This window comes from Marmota flaviventris, chromosome 2 (assembly GCF_047511675.1).
Source record: "Marmota flaviventris isolate mMarFla1 chromosome 2, mMarFla1.hap1, whole genome shotgun sequence".
NCBI lineage: Eukaryota > Metazoa > Chordata > Mammalia > Rodentia > Sciuridae > Marmota > Marmota flaviventris.
The window spans coordinates 11,510,991-11,522,087 of NC_092499.1; the positions used below are offsets into that span (position 1 = coordinate 11,510,991).

The window sequence follows — 11,097 nt, forward strand, 5'->3', positions numbered from 1 at the left end:
TCTGCATGCTAGATGTGGGTTTTTTTCTTAATATGCATATTTTTTAAATTGTCAATAGACTTTTATTTTATTTATTTATATGCAGTGCTGAGAAAAGAACCCAGGGTCTCACATGTGCTAGGCAAGCGCTCTACCCCTGAGCCCCAGCCCCAGCCTTCAGTCTTGTTTTTTGAGCAGTTTACTCCACCTTTTATGAGCTTGTCTGCAAAACATGACTCACATTTCCTTATGGGGTCATTTTAGTAAATTCTGTATCCCCTCTCCGCCAGAGGACCTTCGGCAGATAAACAAGAGCAGCTGCTGTCCTTGTACATGTTATCACTATCGCTGTGGTACTCTCCCATATTTACCTTGGGCTTTTCCATAGAGAAGTAAATTACTGCTCATGCCCGGAGACAGTAAAAGGGAGTGCGGAGGCGCTAGGCTCCGAGTCTCCTGCCTTCCTGACTGTGAGCATCCTGTTCCTTCTCCAGAACCAGCTCCGGGCCATATGCCCACAGGAGCCTCTCTGAGTTCCCTGGTGGAGGCTTCATATTAGTGAATTCTAGTGGAATTCTGTTTGTTCCACAGAAACTTTGTCAACTCAGGGATTTTCAATCAATTCAGGATCAGAGTTTCTCCTACACCCTCACCCACTACCCCAAAGGCATTTGAGGATAGACATAACAGGCATTGAGGGCCTCAAGCAAGAAATGGCTCTTGAAGGCCCTGACTAGATGTCCTCTTCCCTATTCCCCCTTCAATGCCCACCCATGGTCAGACATATAGCAGGTGCTTCAGAAGTGGGTGAGTGGGTGGATGGATGGAAGGATGGATGGATGGGCAGGAGGATGGATGGATGCATGGATGAATACATGGATGGATGGATAGATGGATGGATGAACAGGTGGATGGATGGATGAGCAAGAGAGAGGGACAATGAGAAAGCAGTTCACTGGTAGAGGATATGTCTGTCCTTCCTCCTGAGTACAGTGTGAACCTCCTCCTTCCACTGCTAGTGAAGCTCAGGAGTCTCTGTCCCTCGAGTTCCCTATGCCCCATTAAGCACCACCCAGTATAGCTGGAACATTTGCCTGAGGAAGGTACAAGCTGAGCTTCCCATATGACTGTCACCACCAGGATTGGCAAGTGATATTTGCTACCCACTCAGCCCAGGAGAGCTGCCCAGAGAGGCCAGATCCAAGGGCACTGTGGATGCATCAGACTCCCAGTACACAATCTGTAAGTAAAAGTTGTTTTCGCTCTGACCCCTAGGGCTCCCAGTTTGCCCCTGGGGAGAGAACTCCCTGCATGGCTGGGGCAGTAGCTGGGGTGCAGTCTTACAGAGCTGTGGGTGCAACAGGACCTGGAGGGTTCATGAGCTTGCGAATCTTATTGCAGATGAACCCCTGACCTTTAAATAGGGGGCCAGTAAAGAACAAAAGAAGCCCCACCCTCTGGAGGCAGTAGACCTGGGCTGGAATCCCAGCTGGCGCATCGGCCCATGTCAACCTTGCATAGGCCCCTTGACCTCCCTGGGGTCACTTTTTTGCAGGGGTTGCGTGTGAGGATGGAATGGAGCCACCCATGGGGTACACGCCCTTAATGAAGAGAAGGTTAAAGGAAAGGGAGGCACCAGAGGTGGGTGAAGGCGGGGGCTGCTCTGAGCTGGAGGAGCTCAGAGGAAACAGAGAGGGCTGGAGCCACAGGGGAGGGAGGCAAGGGCCGCTGGCTGCCTGCAGCTGAGGCAGCAAGGGAGCTGGATGGACACCAGGTCCCCTGCTCTTGCCTGGCCTCCCACACCATGGGCAGGAGAGCCCAGCCCTCTCCAGACACAAAGGGCTGAGAAGGGCCCAGGAAGGAATGGGTTTGGCCAACAGAGTTAGGAGGGTGATGGAGATTTGGCTGTGTGTCACACACACTGAGGACATACTATACACAGAGCGTGCTACTCCAACTAGAATCCAAAGAAGTCTGCAAGCCCAGCAAGGGCTCCTTGTCCCTAGCACCTATATTTCCCCGAACACCTGCTGTTCACACCTCAAGCCTCGCACAGGTCCACGCGGCAGGTGTACAGGAGACCTCTGGTCTCCACGAGGGAGGGACAGGAAGTTGTGTGTGACAACACTGCAGAGCAAGCCAGAGTCGGGCTTCAAGTACCAGTCTGTCCACAAAGCCCAAGCTGTACCCGAGGACTCCCTGTTCCCCGGGAGTCACCACTGAAGTTGATCCTATGGGCCCTGGATGGAAGGGCAGAGCAGCAGGGGCCCTTTGGGACGACATGCCCTGATGGACTGTGTGGCCTAGCTGGGTGACGACGGTGCTGTGTCTCTTTGTCTAGGATGGCATACCCTATTCTGTCTCTCTGGCTGCTGGTGACCAGGCTGGGTCCTCTTGCCTATGGCCAAAGTGCACCTGCCCAGGAAAATCATACAACCCCAGTGGATGGGCCAACCTCCTCCCCCTTCCTGGACAATTCCCACTTTGCCTTCAGCCTGTACCAACAGTTGGTGGCCCCAGACCCAGACAGGAATGTGCTCTTCTCCCCACTGAGCCTTTCTGTTCCCCTCACACTGCTAGCCCTCCAGGCCAAGCCAAAAGCCCGCCCCCAGATTCTGCAAGATCTGGGGTTTCATCTCGCTGAGGTCCCAGAGAGCAGGATGCATGAACACCCCAGTCAGCTCCTGGAAGCCCTCCTGTCACCCCCGGGGGCGTGCCAGATGGATACCGGCAGCATGCTCTTTCTGGGTCAGGGTCGAAACCCAAGGCGGAAGTTTGCCCAAAGAGCCCGGAGTCTGTACCGCACGGAGATCCTCGCCACGTCCTTCAAGAACTACCGGGTGGCCAGGCATCAGATGGACCTGGCCATGGAGAAGAAGACCGGGGGCAAAATCAAGACCTTTTTTGAGGGGATGAAGATGCACTCGGTTTTGATTCTGGCAAATTATATATTCTTTAAAGGTAAGTGGCCTCTATTGACCTCCCTGCAGGTTATCGCAAAGTTAAGCCCTGTCCTGTCCAAGGTGGAAATGTCCCCTGCCCCTGCCTGGAGTTGCCATTCCTCTGACTTCAGCCTACCTCCTCTGGGGTCTTTTCTGCATAGCTACGGCCCCCTCTTCCCTCCCTGTCCTAAGCAGAGCTTTAGAAAGGGACACCTTCCCGAGGGACCAACTGCATCATCTGTAGGGCTGAGTGACAAATGAATATGAAGGACCCTTTGTTCCAAAGGCATCTGTCAAGATGGTGACCGCTATGTGGCGCACTGCCTGTAGGGTTCTGTGGACAGACTTGGAGCCAGCCCAGCTCACAGGAGCCAGTGCCCCCAGCCACCCGGACAAGTCTCGCTTCTGAGACGACAACCCGCCCTGTCAAATCCTTTGATCAAACTGCCTCTTGCCAACCACCAAAGAAACCACTTGTCGAGCCAGGGAACCTCGTCCCCCCACAGCCACCTTGCTGGCTGCATGGGCTGTTTTACCAACCCCCGCCTCCCCCCCGGGGCTGAGCGGCTCTCCTGGCCCTCCCTTGCCCTCTGGCTCAGTGCACCTGCCTGTCACATGCAGCCCTTTGCATTGCTGGCTCTGCTGAGAGTCCCCTCAGCCACTCCCTCCTCTCAGTCGGCAGTCTCCTCAGGTGAGCTGAGCCAAAGCTGCAGCCTCTCACCCTCCCACACTCTGAAGACCCCCAGCTCTCTACACCCAGACCCCCATCCCCACCAGCCACCTGGTCATCTCCTTCTGAGAGCAGCACCCCAAGCGTGGCATGCTCCAAACAGAAAGCATGTCTTGCCATCACCTCCTCTGCCCTTTAAGTCTCCCTCTTCCTACTCCTTTCCTCCAAATCTCAACTCCTGCCCCAAGCCAAGACCCTGAGGTCCCCTCACAGGGTCTCCCTTCTCTCCTGCACAATGTACCTGAGCCGCCACCGCACACTGTGGACTTTCCCTCTCCGTGGCTCTTCGACCAGACCGTGGCCCTCTCCATGGCCGCTGTTCTCGCTCAGGTTACTCTGCCGTCCACTCAAATCATTGCAACGGCTTCCTAACGGGTCCTCTGTGTCCTTGGCTTTCCTGCCCATGGACTCCCTGATCCAGTGTCCACCCTGGAAAGGTCATCCTTCTAGAAGCCAAATCTGACCTTGAGCTTCACTGCCTAATCCTTTCAGTGCCCAGCCCAGTTGGGACCCTCAGGATGATGCTTCATGCCTGCAGGAGGAACAGTCCCCCAGTGACCTTCCTACCCCAGGCTAGGGAGAATGGCACCCCCCCCCAGAAGAGCACCATCTCTCTTGCTTGAGGGTCTTTTTGTGGCCACCTGTTACTGCCGCCTCCCTGCCTCTTCCTGCCAGTAGGCACACCCTTCAGGACTCAGCCTGGGAGCCACTGCCCCTGGGGAAGGCTCCTGGACAGCTTTAGGGACTGACTGCCAGCTTTAGGAACAAACCAGCCGCATCAGAGGGGGGCTCTCACTTAACAATGCTCACTTCCTGAAATTCCCATTTGACTGGGCATCCCATATGTGATCTGGTGACCCTTCCCATCACCACCAAAGTGGGGGATGTTGTTTGTGCTTTGAGCATGAAGACTTTGGGGTCTGAGCAGCTGCTGTGTGCCAGGAGTCGCACTCAGGACTTTGCTTTCACAAGTGTCCTTTAAGGAAGCTACACCACCCCCAGTTGTCACAGGAGGAAATTGACAGACCTGTCTCTCCCTGGCCTCACCTCCCACACCCTCTCTCACTCCTTCTGCTCCATGACAGGACCACTCCTGCCACTGGGCCTTTGCACAGGTAATTTCCTTTCTTGGGGGTTCTTGCCCAGGTATTCCATGGCTCAGTCCCTCGGCCTCTTAAGTCTTCACTCCATGCCACACTCTAGGGAAAGCTTTGTATGTGATTGTAACTGTCCTTCCCTGACATCTCGTGTTTCCCCTGACTTTATTTCTCTCCTTAGCACACATCACCATCGGGCACACTTATTTTCTTATTCGTCTTGTTCCTTGTGAGCCCTGGGGTGTAAGATCCATGTGGACAGGGACCTCTCCTGTGTGCCTGTATCTTCTGCCTCAAGGACAGTGCCTGGCTCATAGCAGCTCCTCCCAAAGTATCTCCAAATGATTGGCATCATGCCCGTGGACACTGCCGGTCCCCTCTGACACCCACATGCTCTCTCATCAGGGAAATGGAAGTACCGCTTTGACCCGAAGGACACTAGGATCATGCCCTTCTCGGTGAGCAAGGAGCTCAGCGTCCCGGTGCCCATGATGCAGAGGCTGGGCTGGTTCCAGCTGCAGTACTTCCGCCACCTCCACAGCCACGCCCTCCAGGTGCCCTGCGTCTGCAACACCACTGCTCTCTTCATTCTTCCTGAGAAGGGGACGGTCGCCCAGGTGGAGGAGGCGCTGATGAAGGACAATTTGGACAAGTGGACTGAGCCCTTCCCACTGAAGTAAGTCCCCAGATGTGTCCGCCCCCCAGTAGCACAAGGCTCTCCCGAGAGCCACCGCTAACCCTCTGCAGCGGGGAGTGAGGCCCTGCTGCTCTTGGGGCCAGGACATGAGGGTTTGGAACTAGGTCACACCCTGATTGTCACACAGGACTCAGCCCTCCACTTCTCTGAGAGAAGGGAACAGGGCTTCAAAATCATCACCACCCACGTCATCGCATGTCACCACCTGACGCCTCCCTTCAGATTACAGATCACCTTGGCATTTGGAAGCCGCGAGAACCTGTAAAGAAATGAGGGATGTTTAACTTAGCGCTTCCCGGACAGGATTTGCACATAGGACCCAGACAGCCACAGTCCCGTGGAGCCCACAGCCTGTGGCTGCCAAGGGTCTTCCCTCCTGGCTCAGCCGCTTCATCTACTGGGTATCAGTATCACACCCCACTCCCAGACATTGCAGACCGGCATCATCTGGGAGTCCAAGTGGCTCTTGTCCTAGACCATAAATCATGCAGGTCAGTGGGTTCTGGAAGGTGGGTCCTGGGCACCGCTGCAGCCCCGAGTCTTCATTCACCTCCAGATGCCCCGCAGGTCCCAGCGTGAGCCCCACTGAGCTCCTCCTGGCAGGGCCTTCTCATCTCCCCCAAGGCCCTTCCCCTGGAGATAGCAGGGAGCTTCCAACACAGCTCCCTATTGCATGGTCCCCCAGGACACCCCTGGGTTGTCAGGAGGCTCCAGCTAGCCGAGGCTGCCTGGGAGTCACAATGAGGGGAGGAGGCACACTTTCTTGGGGCTGAAGCAGAGACACTAAAGCTGGGAAGACACATTCTCAGCGCACAGTCATCCCCGAGCCTATGCGCACAGAGCCGCCCTCTGACCGCCATGCAGGGACAGTCCCCACAGGGGCTAGTCTTTGTTTTCTGATTTTTGTGGTTTTCTTCCCCTCTCCTAACCTTATTGCTGTCATTGAAAAACAACAATTGTCTATAGTTGCGGAGGCCACCATGTCTCAAGGTACACTGACATGGTGAAATGTTTAGGACAATCCAGCTCATTAGCACATCCATCACCTCACACGGGTGCCTTTCTTTGTGTGTCTGGTGAGAACTCTTAAGAGCTGCTCTCGGCCAAGTTCAAGCATGCAGCACAGTATGAACCCCTCCCCTCCCCAGGCTGCACAAGAGAAATCCAGAACCATTCATTCTGCCTGACTGGCACTTGGCCCAACCTCTCCCATCCCCCTCCCAGCCCAGGCAACCACCCCTCCGCTCTCGGCTTCTGGGAGAGTGACTTCTCCACCTGTGAGCGAGATCATCTCCCCTCCTGTGGTTTTGACGTGCAGACGTGGAAAGGTGAACATGGGAGGCGGCAGGAAGGTGGGGCTCAGCCCTGCCCCAGCACGCAGGGCCCTCGAGGTTGGGCCTTCACAGGAAGGAAGTGTGATGAATCTCTCTGTCCACTGGACCCCGGGGGGCCACAGCCAGCAGGCTCCAGAAATACCCGAGGCTTTGGGGTCAATGCCAGCTTTTTAGAAACCGTGTGACTCTGGGCAAACTCCGAACCTCTTCAACCACCCCCATTTTCTCATTTGTGAAGTGGATACTCTGGGCACCTAGCCCCAGGAGCACCATGAGGATAAAATGGAACCTTCTGGAGGCTGCCTGGCCTGGACCCGGTGGTTTCAGGCTCACGGTAAATGTGGCTGAAACGAGTCTTTCTCTACTATTCTGAAGTGAGGCTGCGGCGGGGGACAGTGTATTGAAGGATGTTTTTTAAGTTTGGTTTTCTTTTCTCATTCTCCCGAGTAGCAGGAGGAAGTTGTATTTTCCCAAATTATCCCTGAGTGGGAATTATGACCTGGACAAGCTGGTGCTCTCACCCAGCGGCCTGAATATGTTTGGTTACGGCATAGGCCTCTCGGGAATCTCTGTGCAAACCATCCCCATAAAGGTCTCTAAGGTAAGTTAAAGCCTGGAGTCCAGGGTTTTTACACCAGTGCGCAGGTTTGCCCACTTCCTTGTTCACTGAGCAGCATCCCTGGGGCTCACAGGGCTGTTCTGGCTCCTGGTGAGGTTGGAGGCAGAAATGGAGAACTGCAGCACCCAGTGGTGGTGAGGATGGCTGTTCCTCGGAGAGGGCTGAACCTGGAGAGGAGGGTGCTCCTGAGCTCACCACCTGCTCTGTTGGGAGAAGGAGCTCTGGGGGCCTCAAAGCCGGATGTGTGTTTGCAATGCTGACACCTCCTAGGGACGGGGGGGTTGCCCTGGTGGTTACGTAAACATGGGGAGAGGGAGTTACGCAAGGAGGGTCCGGCTGCAGAAGAAGGTTACATACGGATGCGTGGTGGGAATGGGCATCGTTACCCAGGGAAGGGGCAGCAGAGTGAGATCCCCAGAGACGGGGTCCTGAGGATACAACACCTCTGTGGGACGCTCCAAGGAACAGGAAGAGGAAATGCCCAGAAATACTGGCTAACCTTGGGAAAAGGAAGTTGGGGAGAAGAGGGATGAGCCCATGGGGCATGGGAAGGGCTGTGGGTGCAGCTCCTAGAACCAGTTACTAAAGGATCCTGATCACCAGACTAGTGCTCTGAGGTGACTCAGTGAGGCGGGAGGGGGACCACAGGGGCTTCGAGCAGGAAATGGCTGGCTGGATCTGCACTTTAGGGAGCCCTGGCCCATGCAAGTGGACGGCTGCAGAGCTTCCTGGAGATGGTAGACAGGACAGACCAGGTCGTGCCTCTAGTCTTCTGGGCCCAGCTCAGAGTGAGGGTCAGGGTGGTGCCTCCTGGGGGAAGGGGCTATTCCTGCTCAGGTTGACACTGTGAACCTTGGTCCCCAAAGGCAGTGCACAGGGTGGAGCTGATCGTGGATGAGGAAGGGACAGATGAGGAAAACGTCGCCAGCTTCAGGTACTTTCCCAAGCACCAGATCCCGGCCATTCACTTCAACAAGCCCTTCCTGCTGCTCGTCTATCAGGAAGGCAGCCACAACCTTCTCTTCATGGGGAAAGTGATAAACCCCAATGCACCCTAGAGTCAGGTGACAGGAGGGCCTGCCTGCTCCTCCTCCTCCTCCCACCCAGCCCCCGTCTTCCCATGGCTCCAAGAGAAAATGGAAAACCAGCCCCGGGTTCATTGGCACAAACACACGACTATGGTTCCATCTTCTGGGTCTTTGCACAAATCCCCCTGAGTGATTGTCCTCATTTCACAGACTAGCAAATCAAGGTCCAGGGCACAACTTTGCACACTCAAAGGCCAAATTCCCAGGCCCAAAACCTGGGAATTTGGCCTTCCTGTGAGGATCCTAGACCCGGTCCCTCTCCTGGCAATCCCTCTCCTGGCCTCTCCCTAGCTTCGTTTTCTCTGCTGATTACTGGACTTTCCCCTCTCTTCCGATTTCCTCCAACCCTCACCACCTGGAGTACAGGGAAGCTGTGTTTCTCTGTTGAATTGGTTAAATAAACTGGCAAATGACAACCTTGCAGGTGGTGTTCTGGTTTTATTGGGAAGGCTGTCTCCCTGGAAGGACCTGGAGGTTGCTGGGAGTGGCCTGGGAACACGTTTGTGAGACCCAGAGAGGCAGGACCATCCTTGTCATTGCTGCCTGTGGCATCTGACAGCTCCAGGAATCCGCTGAGCCCCTCTCCTTCATAAGTGCCTGAGAAGGAGAGCATGCCTGGGACTTCCCAGGGTCTCTCTGATGAGAGCTGCACAACGCTGTGTCACATTCGAAGGCCATCTGCCTGTCTCAGCTTGGTGCCTGCAAGGGACGACCCAGCACAAACACTCCCTGAGCCTATCCAACCCATTCTCCCCAAGAGGAACCCTCTTTCCTGAGAGGACAGTGCAGGGCAGGCAGACTGTCCACCAGAGTCTCCATCTGACCTTCCGTCCTCCATAAATCATTCGAGTCAGTGGCCATCGGGTACCAACTGCATGCAAGGTTGCAGGACACCAAGACCGTCATCTCCAAGATGCAGGTGTGAGTGACACCCTGCCAACCGGCAGCCACCCTGGGTACCGTGTGATATATTCTCTTGCTCTACACATGGGGACCCTGTTTTAATTGGCAGGTGTGTCCCATGGAGCTTTAAGCAGAGTGGGCGAGCAGCCCGACACTGGCCGAGTCGGCCTCACTGGGGGAGGGGAGAAGGATGCCGCTCAAATGATGCCAAGGGGCAGGTGCGGCCAGTCGATGGGAACCCGTCGAGCCTGGACTGCCATGGCGGTCTCTCCACAGACACCGTCCTGTAAGCCACCTCTACATGCTCAGCTGTTCCACTGTGACCTCAGCCTCCTCTCTTTCCAGCACATTCCTCTCGTAGCCAACTCCAAAGATCCTTCAATCCCACTGGGATACACGACCCAGGGACTCGTCTGATTGTCCCTTTGCTTTCTTCTCTGGGGTCCTCACTTGCTCTAGGATCAATCCCATCCTGAGATCCTCTGTTCTTCTCTGGTTTTCTCAGTCACTCGGCAAAGCCTCCCGACCCTCTCCCTGTTCCAAGCTCCAGCCACTGGATGTGGCTAGTGAATGGCACACACTAACTGCTCCATCTCACCTCAAGATCACTAATCTCAAAGACAGCCGGGGTCCCGGAGGGCAGCGACTCTGCAGCCCTCTCATGCCCCACTGTCCTGTGCCTCTGCCTCCCAGTCCTGTGGTCCCAAATCCCTCTCAGCTGATGACCTCACTGCCTCTGCACTGGCAAAATACAGGGGTTCCCCTGCCGGCCCACCCACCACCACTCAGGGCCCTGCTGTCCCTCCCGTTGCACCAGGTGGCCTGCCCTGTCCTCACTGAGGCCAGTCCATGCAGGACTGCGTTCATCTCGCTCACTCAGACACTGCCCAGCTCTCCCCTCCTCTCCTCTCCCCCCACCCACATCTTCCCCGTCTCTGGGCTTTTCCTATCAGGATATGAATACACTATTGTGGCTTTCTTATTAAAACAGAGATCGACGGACAGGTAGATTCATAGATGACAGATGGACAGATACATAGATGGATAGACAGATAATCATTTTCCCTTCCAGCTAACACACTACTGCTTGAGAAAGTTATAGATTGTTTTTTAATCCAAATTAGGGTACCTGGCCACCCCAGTCTTCCTGAGACGGCAAGGGTCCCAAGACATAGGAGTTTGAGTTTTATAACTGGAAGTCACAAGATGCAGACTTCCCTGCTAGAATTAAGGACGTTTCCAGATCACAGGTTGTTCAACCCACAAAATCCTCTTTGGGGGCAGGGGTGCAGCTCAGTGGTAGAACACTTATCTAACAGGCACAAGGGCCTGAGTTCAAGCCCCAGCACTGCAAAAAGAGAAGAAAAGAAAAGAAAAATCTCTTTTCATTGTTTTGAACATACTCCTCCGTAGGGTTCCCTCCCTGTCCCCAAAATGATAAACTGGACTTCACTAAACTAAAATGATTATGTCAGGGCCAGGCTGTATGGGCAATGAGCAAACAGATTCCATTTTACCCTGAGACTCCACGTCATGTAAGAAATGCTTCTCCCGTGGGAAAGCCCCACCTCTGCACCCATTATTAGTCACCTAGCATAACATACTTGGCAACTCAAAATAGCAATTCTTACACAACGTAAAATTGTTCTCTTTGGCTTCCATTTTTTCTTGGGCAATGTACCTTGTCGGAGATTGATTGTCTAGATGT

The 11,097-nt window shown here is 54.7% G+C and overlaps 1 protein-coding gene across 1 annotated transcript; it reads left to right on the forward strand.

The window, feature by feature from the left end:
- Window positions 1–2,321: 2,321 nt before the first annotated feature.
- Window positions 2,322–8,456, forward strand: LOC114089620 (alpha-1-antitrypsin-like). The gene is made up of 4 exons (XM_071606255.1): window positions 2,322–2,940; window positions 5,154–5,424; window positions 7,305–7,380; window positions 8,265–8,456. The coding sequence occupies exons 1-4, from the start codon at window positions 2,322–2,324 to the stop codon at window positions 8,454–8,456; spliced, it is 1,158 nt and encodes a 385-aa protein (XP_071462356.1).
- Window positions 8,457–11,097: the final 2,641 nt, after the last annotated feature.